General features: G+C 38.1%; 2 protein-coding genes and 1 long non-coding RNA gene across 3 annotated transcripts; 2 read left to right on the top strand and 1 right to left on the bottom strand.

The window, feature by feature from the left end:
* Nucleotides 1–799: 799 nt before the first annotated feature.
* On the bottom strand, nt 800–2,406 carry LOC140941033 (anaphase-promoting complex subunit 10-like). Its single transcript, XM_073389982.1, has one exon. It carries the CDS (start codon nt 2,398–2,400, stop codon nt 1,843–1,845), a length of 558 nt encoding a protein of 185 aa, XP_073246083.1. The 5' UTR covers nt 2,401–2,406; the 3' UTR covers nt 800–1,842.
* Nucleotides 2,407–2,523: 117 nt separating this feature from the next.
* Nucleotides 2,524–6,076, top strand: LOC140941015 (uncharacterized). Its single transcript, XR_012166414.1, has 3 exons — nt 2,524–2,716; nt 2,802–2,926; nt 5,349–6,076. It is a non-coding gene; the product is annotated as an uncharacterized lncRNA (long non-coding RNA).
* An 8,565-nt stretch (nt 6,077–14,641) lies between these two features.
* LOC140941034 (splicing factor 3B subunit 5-like) lies at nt 14,642–19,345 on the top strand. The gene is made up of 6 exons (XM_073389983.1): nt 14,642–14,680; nt 15,816–15,852; nt 16,483–16,528; nt 17,220–17,343; nt 17,823–17,894; nt 19,027–19,345. The coding sequence occupies exons 1-5, from the start codon at nt 14,678–14,680 to the stop codon at nt 17,871–17,873; spliced, it is 261 nt and encodes an 86-aa protein (XP_073246084.1). The 5' UTR covers nt 14,642–14,677; the 3' UTR covers nt 17,874–17,894; nt 19,027–19,345.
* Nucleotides 19,346–21,011: the final 1,666 nt, after the last annotated feature.

Below are 21,011 nucleotides of genomic sequence, written 5' to 3'. Positions count from 1 at the left end.
TTTTAAAAAGTTAATATATATTTTAAAGATTTTTTCCTCTTGAAAAACAGTCTTGGAGTTGCAAGAATTTTATTTGTCAAATTCAAGGGGTAATCACTGGTAATAAAGCACTAGAAGTAATGTAGTTCCTCTACTTTTTACAAGATGAGGTTCATTGTGCCTGACATTCATGGACTTTTTGACTGTTTATTTAGACATTACCAGTAACATTAGAAAAATCTCCTTGCTTAACCAATTCTCGGTCTTAATGAGCCACACAGTTTTTTAAGATACAAGGCAATATAAAAGAACTGAACTTTAGAGGAAATCACCTGTAAATTGTTCAAATTGGAAAAAGATATGTAGCATACTAAGAGGTGTATTTTTATGCAGTGATGACCTTCAGTCTCCCCATTTTCCTGGAAGTGTTTTCTTCTGGAGAGAAATTGACCTAAAAAGCCCATCTGTCTGATCCTTTAAATTCAATATATTGACAAACATCTAGAAACCAGAAGTGAGATTCTTGAAAACTCTCTAATAGTATATAGCCCATCTTTGGTGATTTTTGTCAAGAGAGTTTCGTGAATCCACCCATAAGCTCAGTAAGGGTAAATTCTGACAAGACAGTGGTGTGGCCTTGAAAGTGTAAGCCAATAATGAATGGCTTCCAGTGGTGACAAACAACACAAACATGGATTAAAACTGCAACAGCAATGGAGTCAAGTGCAAATAGTGAAATACCCACAGGGAAATGGTTTTCTCCTCAATATCCACTCCCCTCACCTACTGCGGGGCCTATCATTTGACTCTTAAAGCGGGGTATAGGTGATTTCCGGAAAAAAAAAATCTTGCAGACTGATTTCGAGGGGAGAAAAATTATTACACGGAAATACCTGGGGAAAAAATTTCCTACACTGAAAAAAATACCATTCATGGATTATAATCCTGGAAAAAAATCTTACACTGTTGTGTGCTGGGGAAGAGGATTCTATCACCAGAGGTTTAGAGAAAAAATTTTTTTTTGCCCAAACCAAATCACCCATACCCCCCCCTCTAAAGTCAAATGGTGGCCCCTAAACTTCCCTAAACAGGCCTCTTCCTGAGATCTTCCATATTTAGAACTTATTTTTTACTTCCTTGTTCCCTGTCTTGATTGCTGTTCAAAGAGATTTTAATAGGCCTTAGACTATATTAATATTCCAGAGAAGTCAAAAAGTCACTTTTGGCTAGTCATTCTTACCTGTACATGGGAAGGGGGGTCCTATATAAGCCTAAGAGGTATGTGCCATCCCAAAAGGTATTTTTTTGCACCATTTTGGTCTGAAAATGAGTATAGACTCTAACCAGTTTAGGCTGGAACTGGGTATGAACTTTTTTTGCCAGAGGCATATGTGAATTTGAGATGAATTTTGAGAAACGTCTTTGTTGGTGTCCTAATCTAAGTAATGATTACATAGAGGCCAGGTCTGAAAACGGCTGTGGAAAATGACATGGTTTGAGGTAGAGTTGGGATTTGGTGAACTGGGCAGCATACTTCCACCAAGAATTCCCAGAAGTACTACCCCTCCCTTACCCCCTGAGTACCAGTATCTTTGGGGCGAAATGAGTTTCAAAAGGGGGCTAACTAACCAGGGCTAGATGACTGGGCCTGAGTTGTTCAAAAGCTGGAAAAGAAATGCTATCCAGTGGACAATGCAATCGGAGTGAATGATGTAACTTTCCGGCATCAGTTGAAAGTGAACGAATTTTGTCCTAAATACATCAATCCCAAAATGTACAAAGTTATTGAACTTGTATATTGACTAATGTTTCATTGACTACTGTTTCTTATTTGATTATCAGTTGAAGTCATATGAACTACTTTTACTTAATTGTACTGTACATAGCGCACTCCACAGAAGTGAATGTTGGCATCTTGTATGCTCCAGAATCAGCTAAGGGTGCGTGAATCTTGATCTGCCGCATGTGAGTGTCCCTGCCATTCTGATGATTTGCCAAAACAGCGATCTGCAGCATGTAAGTTCTCAAGGGCTTATCTCCATCAGACAACGAAACGGTTAACCATCCACTCGGCTCCTCAAGCTCTATCAGTTCTATCTGATGCAAATCATGAAAATGGTTTCCAGCTCGAATGGATATTTTACTAGGTGTATAACTTTCATCAGCTTTGTAATCGGCGTACAAACAAAGGTTCTGAATGGCTGTCTTTCGACGGAATTGAATACTGACCAAGTGCGGTTGAGGGCCGTCCGATTGCCAGTACGTTTCTAAGTTTCCATCACGCAGTTGTTCTACGCCAAATCCAGGTTTGCATGAGGATAAGGACCACACTGCTTGATCGCCGATTTCTCTGTATTTTTCGCCGCTTATTCCATCAATTTGTTGCTCGGCATTTGAAAGATCTTCCGCTCGAACCGCCATTTTGAATTTGGCGCTGTCAGTAAGCATGCGTCACTGGGAATAGCCGCTGAAAAAAAATTGACTTCTTACTTTACAATACCACCCGATTCACTCAAAGGGTACTGGGTATCACCCGTAAAAATGATACCCAAATTACCGGGTATCACCCGCCATAGTATGTACTATAGTACGACTGAGAAAGTGCTGTACCGGATGGTGCAGGATGATGGATAAAACGTGTTGTAATTGCACGTTTATCGGTCTTATTATAAAATCTGTTGCAGCACGCTGTCACTGAGGTTATATTTTAACGTGCAAAGCAGTATTAAATGGGCCGGTAAGTTGTGAAAGCCTTTATTTTGTTCATTATTTTTGCCTTCGTTGTTTACCTATCCTTTCTGGTGTTGTTGACACTTTAACAGACCAGTTCGTTTGGTTGCAGGCGGACACTGCGGTAAGCAGGAGAAGAACAGCTTAGTGCGAGCATTTCGGATGATGCCGGTGAACAGGATCGCGACGATTTACGACGTGGACTGATCTTTAGCAGGTATCTTGTGCAGCTTACCATTTCGCTTTCGAACCTCGCTTTCAGCGATAATTAAGCCAGAAAACTTCTAGATGTAAACTTAAGCTTAACACTGATCTTCGCTATAAAAAGACTGTCAAGAGTAGACGATGTGTGTGCCAAGTTACGACAACCTGCTCTAACGACAACTTTTCTAAAGAAGGTTCGTTTTCAAAGAACAACAGGTGTCACCTCTGTGACTCCGAAGCTGGTATTCTTTGTCGTTGCTTGGACTGCAGTGCAACAGCAAAGGTTTGCGAATCTTGTGCAATTTCACGACAAATTAGATATTTTTTCATCGTCTGGAAATCCTTAAGGTACCTAAGTTGGTCCCTGATCTAGGTACGTAAGTTGGTATAAGTTGCAATACTGAGTACTGAGTTGATTGAAAATGTAAATTTCTACAGGTTTGCAACCCGCACTTCAAATCAAATTGTTGTAAATCCAGTCAATCCCCCTTATGCTTTTAAACTTCATGCTAATTATTTTATTTTTGAAATAATGTGTGGTAGGTACTAAGAGAAAGCATTTGCATTCTCAGCTGCTCTAACTGCAGCATCTCATTGAAGTTGCTTAAACTTGGCTAGAAACTGCTCTCAGATCCCTTTCTCAACTACGTTATTTGTCAGTCATTACAATTTATCATTTTGCTTTTTTTTTCAAATTATTATCTTATTAAATTTTATGTATAGAAGTTGCAGTGGACGGTCTAACATAATTTTATAAAATTTATAAAATATATACCTGCCTTAGTAACATGTGCATCCCTTGCAGCTGCCTCTAAACAAGCCTTGGTTTCTGTATTAGCGTGTGTGCACCACCATCACAAAGATTTTCCTTACTTCCCGTTATTCTATGGTTTTACAGATCCCATTTGAAACCAATGTATGCATTCGAAGCTGCCCCCATTGTTGGTTTGTCATTTTCAGTAGATTTCCTTTCGAAATGGTTGAAAAACAAGTTTATTTAAACTAGTTTGCATGAAATATAGGGCTAAACAATGCATGTTTGATCCTTGTTTCATGCTTTATGTGCCAGATTTGTTATTGTGAAAAGTGCACTTAGCATGCATTCCAGCTATTTCTACAGGCACTCCACGCAAATCATTATGGAAACAAATTATTCAACAATTAGAACGTAACAGGATTAAAAACCCCAACTGGCAGTGGAGGCAACCATTAAAACTATTAACAATCAAGGCTGCGACTAAGAACAAATCAGGCAAGTGACCACAGCAGGACTCGAACCAAGGACTGCTAGATTGCAACTTGTCTGATGTGGTTCCTTACTCAGCCAGTCACTTCCTCCTGAGTATGGCATTCCATAATTTTTGTTTACAAGGAGGAGAATTATATATTCAGTTGAACCTCCACGAATCACTCCACAATGGCCACGTTAACGGCCATTTTTTTGGCAGACAGTCCATACATTCACTCTTGTTTCAACCTCTCTACAATGGCCACTTTTCCTTGTCCCCAAGGTGGCCGTTGTAGAGGGTTTGAACTGTAGTACTCTTTCATCTTACCAAGAACCCTGCAAAGTGCTTGACAGACATCAGTGCTCATTTAACATCCTGCTCTCCCTCGCCTCTTTTGTATTTATTGTTATTCCTATGATTTAAAATGTGGTGCTATAAAGCCACTCGTCAATGATTTCTTTAAGTTCAATGTAGTTGATTTACACATCTGCTTAATGTGCATTGGTTACTGTGTTTTATATATTTTTGTACTCTTGAAGCACATAACTTAAATATTACTCTTTTGCCTTTTTCAGTTCTGTAGTATTTCAAGTGGTTGTCAGTGAACATGTTTGCAGCTGTGAACCCAATTAAGTTTTTTTCAATTTACCAAGTTTAATCTTAGGGGTTCCACACCAACCATGCCAGAGTTGGCATTCAAATGTTTTGAGTTATTTTGCAATTGAATATCTATAGCTTTTAATTTTTGATACCAAGTTCTAAAATCTTTTAGCTGTGTTTATTGTTTCCACCATGGCCCTTGTCCACCGACCAGGCAGTGTTATTGGGAGATATCAGCCTGACTTACGTTTAGATGTCAGAAACATTCACTATAAAATTATTAATCCATACACACAGGGAGTGGTGATATTGAATATGTTTTCAAATTCAAAATAATGTCCTTAATATCCCAACAAAGCGGGTATTTAGAGGAGAGAAATGCTCACAATTTACAGGATGAATTTAAGTTCCTGAATTGCAAAGTGAAACTTTGGGGAAGCAAAAACATAATACATGATGGTGTGAAAACAAAGCTGTTAACAAGAAAAAATTAAAATTAAGAATTCAATACTACTATACTTGTGTAACCCAGACAAATGTGCAAGTAATATTCTCTAAAAGCAATGATCAAATAAATCTCTTTTCCCAATTTCATTTTACATGCAGGTGTCTGCTACAAAAGACAAGGGATTAGAGGAAGTGAAAGAATGCACTGTCACAGAGAAGAAACCATTGAAAGAGAAGAAGAGTTGTTACGCTCTGGAAGCCAGCTCACAGCTTAAATCCTTAGTGGCCTTTTACTAAACCCAAGTTTTGCTATCAGTTAGCCTTCCACTGACGCAGACTTTCTTCTGGCTCATCACACAATCCTCCTCAAGAACGTGGCCTAGGAATGTCTGCATGGGAGGCTAGCTATCTGTGGGCTGGCTTTAATACTTTCATGTAATTTATATGTCTGCTACAGTCACTGTTTATGTGATTGAAATAAGTATGCAAAGAAGCTGCATTTCTGTCACCCTTATCAAAGGCACCCAAAGTTCACAAAACTAGTGCCCAAGTCTTACATATTGTCAAAAGAATAATATTATATTTCATTATATGGCAAAAAAATGAGAAAATGAGTTTTCAATTAAAATTGTGTTCCTTGCTTCTAGAAGCATGTCTTCTTTCTTTTGAGGATTAGGGGTACAAATTTCGTAAGAAGTGTTTCATAACATTGAAAAGCAAAGCAAAACAAACAAGGGATACAGACTTTTTAAGGCCCATTTTTTTCTGTGCCCATCCTTTGATGAACTGTATTGAATGCAAGTTTCAGATGTTAACCATCAACTTTGTTTCAAGTTATTGGTAGAGGACAAGTTAATTATAGTGAGTAAAAAAGGTTATTTTCTATATTTTGTAGTTCTGTGTGATTCACCGTTTTATACACAAACTGTTAGATTGATGCCGTATTTCAAATTGTAGAAAATGTTGTTGAGTTGTGGGTGTAATTTTAAACGACATATTGTTATGAAAGGCAAACGCATACACTTAACTTGGGGACAAATTATATTCCATTGATGTGTTTTTTTACATTGTGTAAAATTACACTACATAAAAGGCTGCCGAAACTGGCAAAGGCGGCACACTTTTGTATTTAATCTTACATTTTGAGGGTGGTATGGCCATTCCCACGTTCCTTAGGGGTTCCATCAAGTGAATTACCCGAAAGCAGACCTTTGGCTGCAAAAAGAGTTTGTGGGTTGTAACTTGCCACCCCCCATAACCGTAAAGGCTGGTTTTCACTAGCGACGGAGTCGGAGTCGGAGTCGTAATCAGAAGCGTAGAGCTTATGATCTAGTGAAAACAGCGTTCCCATTTCGCTTACGACTCCGTCGCTTATGTTCCGCTTATGATCTAGTGAAAACAAGATTGTCGGAGTCGGAAGCAGAAGCAGAAGGACCAAACCAATCACAAAGCGTGGGCACGTGCATTCTGATTGGCTTATCCTTCCGCTTCTGCTTCCGACTCCGAAAATCTGGTTTTCACTAGATCATAAGCGGAACGTAAGCGACGGAGTCGTAAGCGGAGTCGGAAGAAAATGGAAACGTTCTGATTCTTCTGACTCCGATTACGTCGCGCTTATGACTCCGCTTACGACTCCGATTTTTGATTTTCACTAGGTCATAAGCGCTCTTACGACTCCGCTTCCGACTCCTACTCCGACTCCGTCGCTAGTGAAAACCAGCCTTAAGACGTACAGTGGCGGATCCAGTGAGAGGGTCGGGGCGGGGTCCGGACTCGCCCCCATCAGGCCTGAGGTTGTTTTTTATTACTTGTTTGACCCTGAAAGTTTTGCATCTATAGGATCGCATATCACGATTCAACTGGTTGATTTTTCATTGAAACGCGCGCTGCCTTTTGGCACGATTAAATTTCAGGCATATTTGAAAAATATGTAATTTTGGGAGGGTACTCTCAAATGATCTGTTCGTTTCAGGATTCCGAATCAAAGATTGGACCCCCTAATTAAAAAAAAATTCTGGATCCGCCCCTGACGTAGAGCTATCGATTTGTAAGATGCATCTACTGCATCGAGCTAAAAAAGATGTAACCTTGCTTCAGAAAATACGAGGAACGTAAAGGCTGGTTTTCACTAACCAGGACGGAGTCGGAGTTGTAATCACGAGCGTAGAGCTTATGATGTAATGAAAACATCGTTCTGATTCCGCTTACGACTCCGTCGCTTACAATCCGCTTATGATCCAGTGAAAAACAGATTGTCGGAGTCGGAAGCAGAAGCGGAAGAACTAAACCAATTACAATTCCCACGCTTTGAGATTGGCTTTGTTCTTCTGCTTCTGCTTGCGACTCCGACAATCTGGTTTTCACTAGATCATTAGCGGAACGTAATCGACGGAGTCGTAAGCGGAATCGGAACGCTGCTTTCACTAGATCATAAGCTCTACGCTTCTGATTACGACTCCGACTCCGACTCCGTCGCTATTACAGAGTGAAAACCAGCCTTTGATAGATGCCACGGTATCTCCTCAAGTTTGCCCGTAGAGGAGAAAGTAAAATATATTTCGGAAAATGAAACTGTTGCCTTTTGAGGGGCAACTTCTAAAGGTCAAACATTTCTGCAATGTCACATTGAAGACATCTGCCTCCCAAACTTTATTTTTTAATCAATGAGTATTCCGTTCAACAACGATAAGGGCGAGGCTAAGGAAATGTCTGACTGCTACTCCCGGAAACAGAGGATGATGCACTGGATAGCGAAACAGTATGTGATTTTGACCATATTGACAGTGCATTTTTCAGGTATTCGGGATGTTATTTCTTGTCCTTAGATCCCATGTCCTAATGCACACTTATGTGTAGAAAGGAACCAGCAACGGCGTCAATAGAAAATCTGGAAAAATTCGCCAGAGGGTAAGAGGGTAATTTGAAGAAAATGACGAATAATTCAAAAATGGCGAATGCCAAAGGTTTAATAAGTGAAAATTCTAAAGAGATGGCGGTTTAAAGGGGCCCCTTGAAAAGTGACGATTTTGACAAAAATGGCGATATGGTTGGCAAAATTTCTATTGAGATGTTGACAAGGCTCTCTTGAAAAGTGGGGATTCGACGAAAATGGCGAATTTGCATACAACAATTCAAAAATGGCAAATGTGACGACAAATCACCTAAGGGTTGGCGAAAATTCAAACTTGACTCAAAAGAGATGTCGTTGTTGCGTACATTTCTGGATATCTGATCTCCAAATGCTGGGGGTGAAGGTCCAGCCATTCTATACGCAAGTTGCCGTCAGCTAGTGCCCCGGGTGAATATGTAGAATTTTTGGGTTGACGTACGTTTCCCCTACTTTTCATGAAATATGGGCCAATACGCATTTCTTGCGAAATAGTTTGGGACTTCGATGATGAGCTGCCGTGAAATCGCTATGTTTCCTCTAGTTTGCAAAAAAATACTTTATGATAATGCATATAATGCATCCCATTTTATACGAAATGCGAAATAGTCCTCGGCGCTGGAATGAACTGCTGTAAAATAAGTAATTTCACTAATTCCCATGGATTTTCCCCCTCCTCGGGCGCCCCTCGCGCTCCCGCGCCCGAATTTCGCCTTTCCCCTTTAACACCTACCCTCAGGCTTTGTACATGAGATATGTCCAGAAATGCACGCATTGGCGAAAATGCATGGCAGAAATGGCGATTAATCGCCAAAATCGCCAAACCGTAAGCAAAAAAGGGTTTGTAACCGGCTCCTAATTCAAAAAGGGTTTGGGGGCTAGTTGAAATGACTTGTGGGCTAGTACTTAATTGCTAGCTACAGCTTGCCTGCATGAATGGCAGGCTGTAAAACTGACTTTCTTTGCACCCTAAGGGACGTCTTTAGTTATATAATTTGAATTAAGGGGCCACTTTTGGCATGCAATTTGAATATTTGCCAAATTCTGGATATCACAAGTCCACTGGCGATTTTCGTCGAAATCGCCAATTTCGCCAAAATCGCCAGTCTCCAAGGGGCCACTTTTGGCATCCAACTCAAACCGTCAGAGGCTGGCGATTTTTCGCCATTTTTGCCATTTTCGCCATTGTATCCATTTCTGGACATGAATGCAGACGTACATGGAATATTTTGACACTACGCGGTTCTTAGATCCCATTGAAAATGTGTGGTGTTCCACTGCTTTTCCTGGAACGGATCCGGTTTAATATGCCGAGTTTTGGGGTTGCAGTGAAATTACTGTGTTTTCACTATTGACACTATTCTATCATGAAATATTGGGCCACGACGCATTCTTGTCCTTAGATCCCATTTTCGTCGGACTGGGAAATAGTCCATCACTCAAATGAATTGCTGTGAAATCAGCGTTTTTCTAAAAACATGAAATAAACATTATATGGAAATTACGCATTTCTGGCCTGCATTTCCCATTTTGTGATGCATGAGGAAAACCCCTGCTCTTGAACGGGTTGCGGTGAAATGAGTGTTTCCTTCTATTTTTCATTGAATATCCGGGTAAATATACGGAATTTTCGTCGGCCTTCAATTTGAAGTGTGGGCCACTACGGAGTTTTATAGTCCAGGACTTGAATAAATTGCTTCGAAATAAGTAGTGTATGTCACTCTGATCAATATAGTTTGCAGAAAATATGGTGCCAGAAACGCTTTTTTCATCCTAATTTCTTAGTATTCAATAAATGCGAAATATAGTCCAGCACTTGAATAAATTGTTCTTGCCAGTGTTTGTTGCTGTGAAATTATTGTATTTTATCTGAGTGAAACATATTCCGTTACTTCGATGAAGTGAGGTGAAATCAGGACCTTTCCACCAGTTTCCATGAAATATAGGGCTAAATTTGTATTTATGGGTCCTTGGATCCCATCTCCTAATAATCGCGAAATAGTTTGGTACTTTGATGAGCTGCTGTGAAATCAGATGTTTCCCCTAGAATTTTTGGAATATTATGGCCAATACGCATTTCGAATTCTGGCCATGAGAATGGCTGAGATCTTCCAATTTTTTTTTTAAAAAGAGATATAGTCCGGCAGTTCCATAATAACTCCTCTAGTCTAGTGGGGTTAATTTAACTCCTTACAGTGGAGGTTTTTTTTTCTTTGGGGGAGGGGGGGCGGTGGGGGGAGTTTTTTTTACTCCAAAAAGGAGTTTAAAGAACTCTTTTTCAGGAGTAAAAATCACCCAGATATTGAGGAGTTGGAATAACCCCCAAAAAGGAGTTATCCTGTACCTAAAATTGTTACTCCACTTGAACAGAGTTAAAGTAGCTCCAATAAGAGTAAAAACAACTCATGTAAGGAGTAAAATAACCCCATTTTCGGAGTTATTTTAACTCCAGACTTGGAGTTAAAACCGGAAATCTTTTTAAGAGTAAAAATGATCCCAAATTTGGAGTTCAAGTAACCCCATAAAAGGGGTTATCCTGTACCTAACAAATTACCTAAAATTTACTGTGTGAGTTGCTGTGAAATAAGTGTATTTCCACCAGTTTGCATGAAATATGGGCCAAATAGACATTTTTGACCCCTAGATCCCATCTCGTTAACGAATGCGACGAACTGCCGTGAAAGCATTGTGTTTCAAAAAGGTAGTTTTCGGTTCCCTGCTTGGATCCCACTTTCTAATAATTTGGAAATGTTCAGTGGGCACTTCGATGAGTTAATGTATAAATCAGTGTGTGTTTTCACTAAAACCCGCGCGACTATAAAGAACCTGCGTTTTAAGAACCTGTTAGGCTAAAATTTGAAAGAGGTTCTTATTAATTCTCTAAAATCTATAAAAAGACATTCTGTGCTCTTGGGCAAATACTGAAGATAAGTCAACATTGAGGAAATGTTGGGGAGACTTAGGTGCCAAGAGTGTAAAACTGTTAGAACTGAGTGTAATTGGACAAGTCAGCAATTCAGTTCTTCTTTTTAGTATAACATAACATAACATAACATAACATAACATAACATAACAACTTTATTTAAGTGTCGATGTCTTTAGCTTATAAAAGCTAATTGGGGACACTGAAAAAATAGGAAAAAAAAATTATAAAATGAGTTTATACGTGGTATCATAAGGTGAATTTATAATTCGCTAAAATCTAAAATTTATAAAAGGTAAAAATTAAAAGATTACGGAGTTATCCCCACTAAAATATACAGAAAAATGCTAATCTGGTATGCAGATTTCAAATGAAGAATCTGTTAAGGCTAACTCAGTGAGAAACTGCAGGATCTTATATTACTTGCGGGTTTTATTGTATTTGTCATGGAAGATTGGGGCAACTACGCATTGCTGGCCTTTAGACCCGTCTACTACGAGGAATAGTCCAGCATTTCGATGCGCTAAGTGAAATCAGTGTATTTTCACCAACTGCCATCAAGTACAGCTGTCAAATAGTGGTGTTTCGTGCACGTTATGTAAAGTATTCCATATTTCTCTAGGAGAAGGGATAACAAGCTGAAGGGGAAGTCAGAAGTTTTGATTTTTTCACTTGTGTAGGAAAGTTTAATGCTCAATACTCAAGGTCAGTTAACTCATCTCTGCAGTTAATTAATACACTCCCTGTATTTGCGACAATAAAGTAAAGAGGGCCGAAGGTGCAGCTTAACTAAGGGATCAACTGTTAACCGCGGCTACTGCGCCTTCAGAAAAAAACATATTTCGCTAAAAACATTTTTATTTTACCATTCAAATCACATTGATCTTAACATCCTGAAATATACTTCATTTTAGGCAAACAGTAATCAAGTCTCTCTCTTGAATTTGCCCACCCTTAAAATTACCAGTCCATCTCATCATGTATGTCATTGGCCCAGATGATTTCGGATGATTGCGCATTTAGAATTAAGACCAGATTTTCATTTTAAACGTTTCTATTATACGATTCCGATCTTTTTGGTCTTATTTATATAGATATAAAGTTCTTTTCGTTATTTCTCGAATTTCCCCGCCCTAAAAATAACTTGACCCTGGATGAATTCTTGAATTCGCCATTTTCTCATAGACCGTAATGAACCTTGTTTAAAGCCCAAAATTTTGCACAACCATTGTTTCCAATCTCTCCTGGGTATTACAGTCGTCCCAAGATAAATTTAAGACAATGGTTATGCAAAAGTTTTAAGGGGTAAACAAGTCGCGTTAGGGTCTATAAGAAAATGGCGCATTCAAGAATTCTTCACTTTGCGCCTTCATAAGATCAGTTTTTCTGTTTAAACACTCCTATTATACGATTCCCAACAGTTAATATCATCGAAATACACTTCATTTGGGGGAACTGTAATAAAATTTCTTTGTCGAATTTGCCCGCCTTAAAAACGCCCGTGAATCGGCATCCCATAGGATGTCTCACACGCTGTACTCCCCATTCCAAAATTCTTTACTTTGCCCTTCGGAAGACCAGATTTTTGCTTTAAACGTTTCTATTACACGATTCGGAACACTTTGATGTGAATATCATAGAAATACACTTCATTTGGGGGGAACTGTAGTAAAATTTCTTTGTCGAATTTGCCCGCCTTAAAAATGCCCGTGAATCGGCATCCTATAGGATGTCACACACGCTACACTTGCCATTCAGAATTCTTTACTTTGGGCTCTTGGAAGACCAGATTTTTGCTCAAAACGCTTCTATTACACGATTCGGAACAGTTTGATGTGAATATCATAGAAATACACTTCATTTGGGGGGAACTGTAATAAAATGTCTTTCTCGAATTTGCCCGCCTTGAAAACGCCCGTGAATCGGCATCCTATAGGATGTCACACACGCTACACTTGCAATTCAGAATTCTTTACTTTGGGCTCTTGGAAGACCAGATTTTTGCTCAAAACGCTTCTATTACACGATTCGGAACAGTTTGATGTGAATATCATAGAAATACACTTCATTTGGGGGGAACTGTAATAAAATGTCTTTCTCGAATTTGCCCGCCTTAAAAACGCCCGTGAATCGGCATCCTATAGGATGTCACACACGCTACACTTGCCATTCAGAACTCTTTACTTTGGGCTCTTGGAAGACCAGATTTTTGCTCAAAACGCTTCTATTACACGATTCGGAACAGTTTGATGTGAATATCATAGAAATACACTTCATTTGGGGGGAACTGTAATAAAATGTCTTTCTCGAATTTGCCCGCCTTAAAAACGCCCGTGAATCGGCATCCTATAGGATGTCACACACGCTACACTTGCCATTCCAAAATTCTTTACTTTGCCCCCTCCGAAGACCAGATTTTTGCTTTAAACGTTTCTATTACACGATTCGGAACAGTTTGATGTGAACATCATAGAAATACACTTCATTTGGCGGGAACTGTAATAAAATTTCTTTCTCGAATTTGCCCGCCTTAAAAACGCCCATGAATCGGCATCCTATAGGATGTCACACACGCTGCACTCGCCATTCCAGAATTCTTTACTTTGCGCCTTCCGAAGACCAGATTTTTGCTTAAAACGTTTCTATTACACGATTCGGAACAGTTTTATGTTAATATCATATAAATACACTTCATTTGGAAGGAACTGTAATAAAATTTCTTTGTCGAATTTGCCCGCCTTAAAAACGCCCGTGAATCGGCATCCTATAGGATGTCACACACGCTACACTTGCCATTCAGAAATTCTTTACTTTGGGCTCTTGTAAGACCAAATTTTTGCTTTAAAAGTTTCAGTTACACGATTCGGAACAGTTTGATGTGAATATCATAGAAATACACTTCATTTGGGGGGAACTGTAATAAAATTTCTTTGTCGAATTTGCCCGCCTTAAAAACGCCCGTGAATCGGCATCCTATAGGACGTCACACGCGCTGCACTCGCCATTCCAAACTTCTTTACTTTGGGCTCTTGGAAGACCAGATTTTTGCTCAAAACGCTTCTATTACACAATTCGGAACAGTTTGATGTGAATATCATAGAAATACACTTCATTTGGGGGAACTGTAATAAAATGTCTTTCTCGAATTTGCCCGTCTTAAAAACGCCCGTCGTATCAGCATCCTATTAGACGTGAGCCAGACCGCACTCCCGAAACCCAGAATATTTTATTTTCCGTGTTGAGAACTACAATTGTTTACTAAAGACGTTTATCTCAAATCACGGATGGATTTTAACCCAACACAATGAAGTAAAACTTCACTTTGAGCAATTTAACTTCGCCCTATTCGTTACTCGTCTTCGAGTTATGCGGAATTAGCTGGAATTGTTTGAAAATTTGCGGTTTATATATCAAATAGTCGTTAATTTTTTAGTCTTTCCATTTTCCGCTGTATCAAAGAGGCGGAATTGTTTTTATTTTATCTAAAATATAACGGTTACTTACACAGACAGTTGTGTAGCCTGTGGACCGCCATATTGCCCGTACTATAGTACGTAATTCAGCGGGTGATGCCCGCGTAATTTGGTGCATTTTCAGCGGGTATCACCCATAGGGGTTGCGTGAATCGGGTGACAATACAGACGCCATATTCGGACACACTTTGGTAGAATCCACAAAATGGTAAGTTTTTTACCGCATTTGGTGGTACTTCTTTGATATTTTATACTGTCAAAAGAGGACTTAATATTTAACTTACTCTTTAAACTGCTGAGCAGCAGAAATGTACGTTTGAAGTCTAGTTAAATGCTGTCATTTGTAAGTCAGATGAATGCATTTAAGCTCAACAGTTTTTCTGAGTGTTAAAATACACTATGCTTACTTCTCAGCGATGCTGCGTGCTTGAAAACTTTGTTCTTATTGTGTTAAAATAACTTTGGCCCGGTCCATAGGTCATACTTCTGCCTTACTAAACTTAATTCTTGAACAAAGTTCTGACAAGCAAAAGCATGATGTCTGAACGCAGGGATCCCACACAACCTGTTTGTGTATTTTATATATCTACTAACACTCACGAATTATAACTCTCATGCCTGTGGAAAAAAGATGCGGATCTCAGGCATCAAGGACAATTTCTCATGCCTCACTCTCAAATCTGGATGAATAGCATAGGATTAATGATGAAAATCGACTCCATTCCCTTTAAGATATTCCAAAAAGGTGCTTAATGTTGGCCCTGTTGACTTTGTTCCCTAATAGTATCACAGTATGCTAAAATTGTTGCCTTCATAAGGGCTTCAGAAATGCTCAAAACTCTAGACTGTTCACAGTCCCCTATTTTTCTAAGATCATTGCGCGCTTTGCATTAAGGGCAGCCATCTTGGATGAGTGTCAAAACTAATACGCTCAATTTTGACGATCTTACGAAAAAGTAGGGGAATGTGAACAGTCTATCAAAACTTGTGAGGATGTCTTTGTTCAGAATGTTATGACTCAACCATTTGATCTTCTAGTCAGAATTAGTGGTTTCCTCATGTTACATGGTATCAGTGGGGTATATCCGTAGTAAGTGGATAGTAAAAATAGGATTTAGTAAGTTAAAACATGTGTATCTAAAATATAGTGATTGCAGTATAATTAATTTTGTAGCATGCTATATGGGGGTCAGTTGGTGTTTTGTAAGCTGTATGTTTACAGTAGCAACATGTTGGCTACTGTCTGCCAGGATACTAAGGTTGAAAATCAAGTGTCTAATATCTGAAAAGTTACCCAGTGCTCTTCATCCATTTATATCTGATCCTGACGATTTACTCTGCAGACAGACAGATACAACATTCACAGTCAACTGGAACATCGTAAGTTCACTAACAGTCAATAATAAATTCATTTTTAACTTAAACTCTCTGTAGACTAACCTCTCTGGGATACCTCAGGTTATGCTCTCTTCATGTTCTTCTTTTCATGGCTCAAATTTTACTGTTTAGTCCACTAGCAAAGTTTGTGCAAGCCATTTTTTTTGGCTGGAAAAGCAGTAACTTCAGCAGCTACCTTTTGTCCCTGCGGTTGAGGGTGTCGCAGAAAAGCAAGATTATAATATACCTTGAAACAAAACCCTGAAAAAGTTGCACACAAAACATCTCTCACCCAGTAGAGTACAAATGTGCAGAAAAAATTTGCATAGGTTTGATGTCTAGTTAATGCTATGAAACCAACCTCATTTCCTCATGGTGTTCAATGTATGCATACAAGAACACTTTCATTTCACTCTCAAATTTTTGCAAGAACAGAATTTTTCAAGAACACTTTCATTTCACTCTCAATTTTTTACAGGAGAAATGTTTGCTTGCAAAAATGTTTGCTAGAGGACATTTGCTACTTTCAAAAACCAACTATATTTTGTGAGTTTTTAATTGCTGAAAATCTTGTTTTTATTAGTTTGTTTGTGTGTACTACTGTAGCAAACTTATTTTTCTCTTTCATCATAGTTCAGTCAAAGTATGTTGGAACTGGGCACTCAGACACAACAAAATTGTAAGTGAATGAAGTTACCTTTAATCTCGTCACTGAAATGCAACCATGCAAAGATGGCAACTTTCAAAATTGATTGTACATAGCATTTGAGTTGTTTGTTATTGTTCAGAACATGATTGTTTTAGTGGGTTGAAAATCACTGTGCTGCTTCACCCTTTCAAGTATTTTTTCAATGTGGGAAACCAAATGCATATGTAGATATATATGTCATTTCCTTGATGTGGTGGAAGGAGGTTGTGCCAAGTGGGATGTTTGTTAAAACTCACTTTGGAAACAAAGTTCTACTACAATCTATAGGAGACATTGTTGTTTAGAAACGTTGTTTTGGTTTTTCAAATATGTGTTGTGGTTCAATTTTTTTCTTGGTTTAAATTTTATTTCCCTTTGTTTTTGGGTATGGTAATGTATGATAATGAGTTTGAAACAAAGGAAAATAAAATTTAAACCAAGGATAAAATTGAACCACAACATAATTATGTAATGAGTAAAACAAAGGAATCTTTTGTTACAAGAACCAATGTGCTTCTGTTGGCACATTAATATTAATAGGTAACGTCATAGTGAGTATTGATGAAATTCTATGGGAGGATTTGATATCTTAAGCTTAGATCTCCGCAGTAGAATAACACCAACATCCACAGGATAGTCCCGTCTCTAGCTAATGTGTTTTTTGTTTGTTTGTGTCTTTTAGTGAGTGGCTAGTCAATCAACACAGAGACAGTGCAGCATCCTACATTGGCCACTACAATCTACTGGATTACTTTGCCTTAGTAGAAAATGAATCAAGGGCTAGAACAAAGTTTAACCTTTTAGAGGTAGTCTGTTGAATTTTTTTGACTGAAACTTGTGTTTATTTGTTAAATATTACCAGTTATTTTTTTTAATGTGGATTGTTTGAAAGCTTAATTAACTTGAAGTGTCTTTACTCATCTCTTTTCCTCCTTGTGTGACTTTTCTAGATGCCCTATAAGCAGAGGTGTATTATTAAATTATTCTTTTTTGCACTTCATACTGTATGCACCTGCCTGTCACATTGGCTGTTTCTTTTCATCTAGAAATAGGCAGCGTGCAAAAAGTAAAAAATAGACTATGGAATAAAAAAAGAGGAGAAGACTTGTTCAGCCAACGTCTTATTTTTATGTCTTATTTTATAATAGTTATTCTGTGAATTGAGAAATTCTTCCTTAGGTGGTCAGCCTGGGTAAAATTCAAGCCTATGAATTATTGGAAGTTACTTTATCACAATTTGTTTAAGTGATGTACTTACTTAGCATAATAACCTGCTTTACTGTAGAAAATGCTGCAACCCTGTGGCACACCACCACACAGACCTGATCAAGATTAGCACAGCCAACCATATTTAAAGGTGAGCATTGGCGTGTGTTTTCATGTTCCAAAAAAAATAACCTGACGGTGTCCTGTAGGTGTATTTATGTTTTGTGCAATTTCTCTTATTGGATTTCAAAGTTTGTGTAGTAGTGAGTGTAACAGATGAGTCATGGCAACAGTCCAAGAAGAAAAATTGGAGGTTACTAAAAATTTTATTTGCGTGTTGCCCTTACATTGCACAAATGTGGTGGTCATGATATAGAGACCTTTGATTCTAAGACGAGGACAACTATGAGATTTTCTCAATACTATGTAGTGCTTGCGCGTTAACCAGTGTCATTTTGGAGAGAAAATGCAAATAGCTGTCATCATTCTACTTACTGCGAGTTTTAACGAAACTGTTGTAGTGGCAGAAATAATAATTTTATCAATGGTTAGAAGTTCTATCATTTTTCAATCAGGAGAGAACTTTCCCTCCTTCAATAAAAATAAAAGTGCTAACTTTTTTTGTGAATAAAAAATTAATACAATTATAAAACTTTTCGAGGTGCGAAAAAACTTTCATGTAATCTCGGCCTTGTAGTCCTCCTGGTTCTTGAATCTAAAGGCCTGTAATGCTTGGAGCACTGATAACAAATTTTCATCGTTCAAAAAACATTTACAAGTTTTTGAGTGTGATGACGAGATAAAATTACGGCACATCAAGAAACAGAGTTTCTATTGGATTATTAAAGTTCTTTTATTTTTTAACTAAAAAAATCTCTTAAAATGTGGACAGTCATTCACCTAGTCTCTTTTCTTCACACCTTGGCCATTTTACACCTCCAGTTGTGTGTACAGCCGTTTTTTTCTTTTTTACGTTTCATTGGATGGACTAAGAAAAAAAAAGGCTGCTGTAGCGTGCTGTAGATATAATTTGTGAGCATAGAGACAGAGCCTTAAGTTGTTTCTCTGAGAATCCACATAACTGTTTGCATGGCATAAGAGCGATGGAGTATTTTGAAAAAACAACAATCGAGTCTATGTGTTGTAATTAAGAAGCTTGTTTAGGGCTTGAAAAAGTTTTGGATTCTTTGCACATGAGAATTTGGTCATTTTAGTGGACAAAGATTACCAGGATAGGTTTTCTCTTGTTCTAATCATCATTTTTTGTTTTGCCTTTTTTCCAGATTCTGTTCAATGTTTCGTCTTCGCCCTCACCAGAATGTGTTTGATTACGTAATCGTTCACGTTGCTATGGACTCATATTGTCACACCTGTGCGTATCCAAATGCCGCCTAGACTCTTCGTGCATTTTAGATAGAAAGAGACATCACTCTAAAATGCACCTTTAAGACTTCTTTTAAACGGTTTTCTATTTGAATGGTCTCAGTCTAAAAAGCTTTTCATTTTGTCGTAGTTGAGCTTAATATGCAATTTTTCTCATAGCCTGTAAAGTCATGTAAGCAATTTTCTCTCATAATTAAATAAAATATGACTTCAAATGTGGACGTGGACTTTGGATCCTGTCAAATGACGAGTCAAACTGAACCGAACATACGTTTTTGAACAAGAGAAACAGGAACCTGGATTAAAATTTAACGCCCCGGGTTAGCGATAATCGGCCTTTGAACAAATGTGCCTCTTTAATAGAACCATAGGACCATGGGCATGATTAACCTCCTCGTCAGGGTATCACTTCTCAATACCGCCCATGACTGGGGCATTACGAGCTGACTTACAATTTTAGCAACCTTATGCAGTACAATAAGCAGCGTTTCTGGCAAGTACTGCTGATTAGAAGTCTTGCAAGAGTTTGGATCGTCTTGCATGACCCACGGTATAGAATATGAAGGGCTTTTAATTAAAGTGTAAAAATCCCATCGATTAACACCTTTTCATTTCAGCCCGCGAGCGTTAATTAAGCTTATTCGCCACTTCACAGAGGTGTGAGAGTAGATTTTTGCTCAGAAGCCTCAACAACACATTTATAGCGCATACAGACATCAGAGAATACATTTACTTGACTTCTAAGTAAACTGTGTGAAAGATCATGGCATTCAGACATTCGACATGACAGTAACAAGACAGTCGTTTTTTCATGAGCTCCAGTTAAATCATTAGTACTAACTTTACTGTAAGAAGAAAATTTATGGAAGGTCAGCTAATTAGCCAGTAGACGAATGCTTTTTACGACTGGTTATTGTTATGTTTTTCACTGAAGGATTAAATATTGTACGAGACTTGATTTATGTTTGTTTGTTGTTTTGTGTCAAACAAAAAGCATCGTTAAGTCCGGACTGATTTGTCTGATACATGAACAGGCGCCGATCATTCAACTGAAAGGACACGTATAAGCAATAAAATCAACGAAAAGAACAAGTCTAGATCTTAGAGCTGTTTGAGGGGGAGAGAGAGAGAGAGCCTTTTTCACGCCTTAAAAATAAACCATTCAACAAAACAAAAACTACTCACCAATTAACAGTGAATTTCTATTTTCTCTAGTTAAAAACTCCTTAAAAACTCAGGATATTGAATATCCAAATTTTTAAGACAGCTATTTTGGTAATTTTTGGATGTAATTGCTGTTGCAATTTTTTAAACTGACAACTGTTTCGGTACAATGTTTGAAAAGAGAGAGTAGTGTTATTTACAAGAAGACTATACGAAAAGTGTTGTTTACTAATATTGTACAAGAAAAGACTGATCCAATTTTGAGCGTGTGAGTAACCATTGCATGTATTAGCGATTTCTAGTGGTGCATGAAAATAAAAAGATAATTGAGTACGAGATCTCTGAACGCTGAAAAATGAAATCATCGACGCAAGTAACATCTAAGCGACAGGACATCGATCTTTCAAAATAACTTAAGGTCACTAAAGTTATTTGCAAATTAATACTCCATTAACAAGTCACTGTGTTTACTGTTAGAACAATATAAAAAGTTACTATATCCAGGGGACCCTTTCTATGAAGTAGATTAAAATGTAACTGAAGCCAACATGATTTTTTCCCGAGATAAGTATTACATTTAAGAACGGAACTCTTTCCAATTGAATCAAGATCGTTGAAAAATAGAAAGTAAAACAAATCTTTATTAAGAAAAAAGTCGGCAACAGTAAAGAAAAAATCTTCATAACTTTCAATGATGTCCTAATTCTCTAATCCCGGCACA

Source organism: Porites lutea, chromosome 6 (genome assembly GCF_958299795.1).
Source record: "Porites lutea chromosome 6, jaPorLute2.1, whole genome shotgun sequence".
Taxonomy (NCBI): Eukaryota; Metazoa; Cnidaria; class Anthozoa; order Scleractinia; family Poritidae; genus Porites; species Porites lutea.
Note: the sequence above shows the minus strand (reverse complement) of the source record. Positions and strands in the feature narration are given on the sequence as shown.

Coding starts and splice junctions, on each gene's coding strand:
- LOC140941034 (XM_073389983.1), top strand. Junction 16,529..17,219: donor CACTCAGACACAACAAAATT/GTAAGTGAATGA, acceptor TGTGTCTTTTAG/TGAGTGGCTAGTCAATCAAC. Junction 17,344..17,822: donor CAAAGTTTAACCTTTTAGAG/GTAGTCTGTTGA, acceptor GCTTTACTGTAG/AAAATGCTGCAACCCTGTGG.
- LOC140941033 (XM_073389982.1), bottom strand. CDS start 2,400: ATGGCGGTTCGAGCGGAAGATCTTTCAAATGCCGAGCAACAAATTGAT.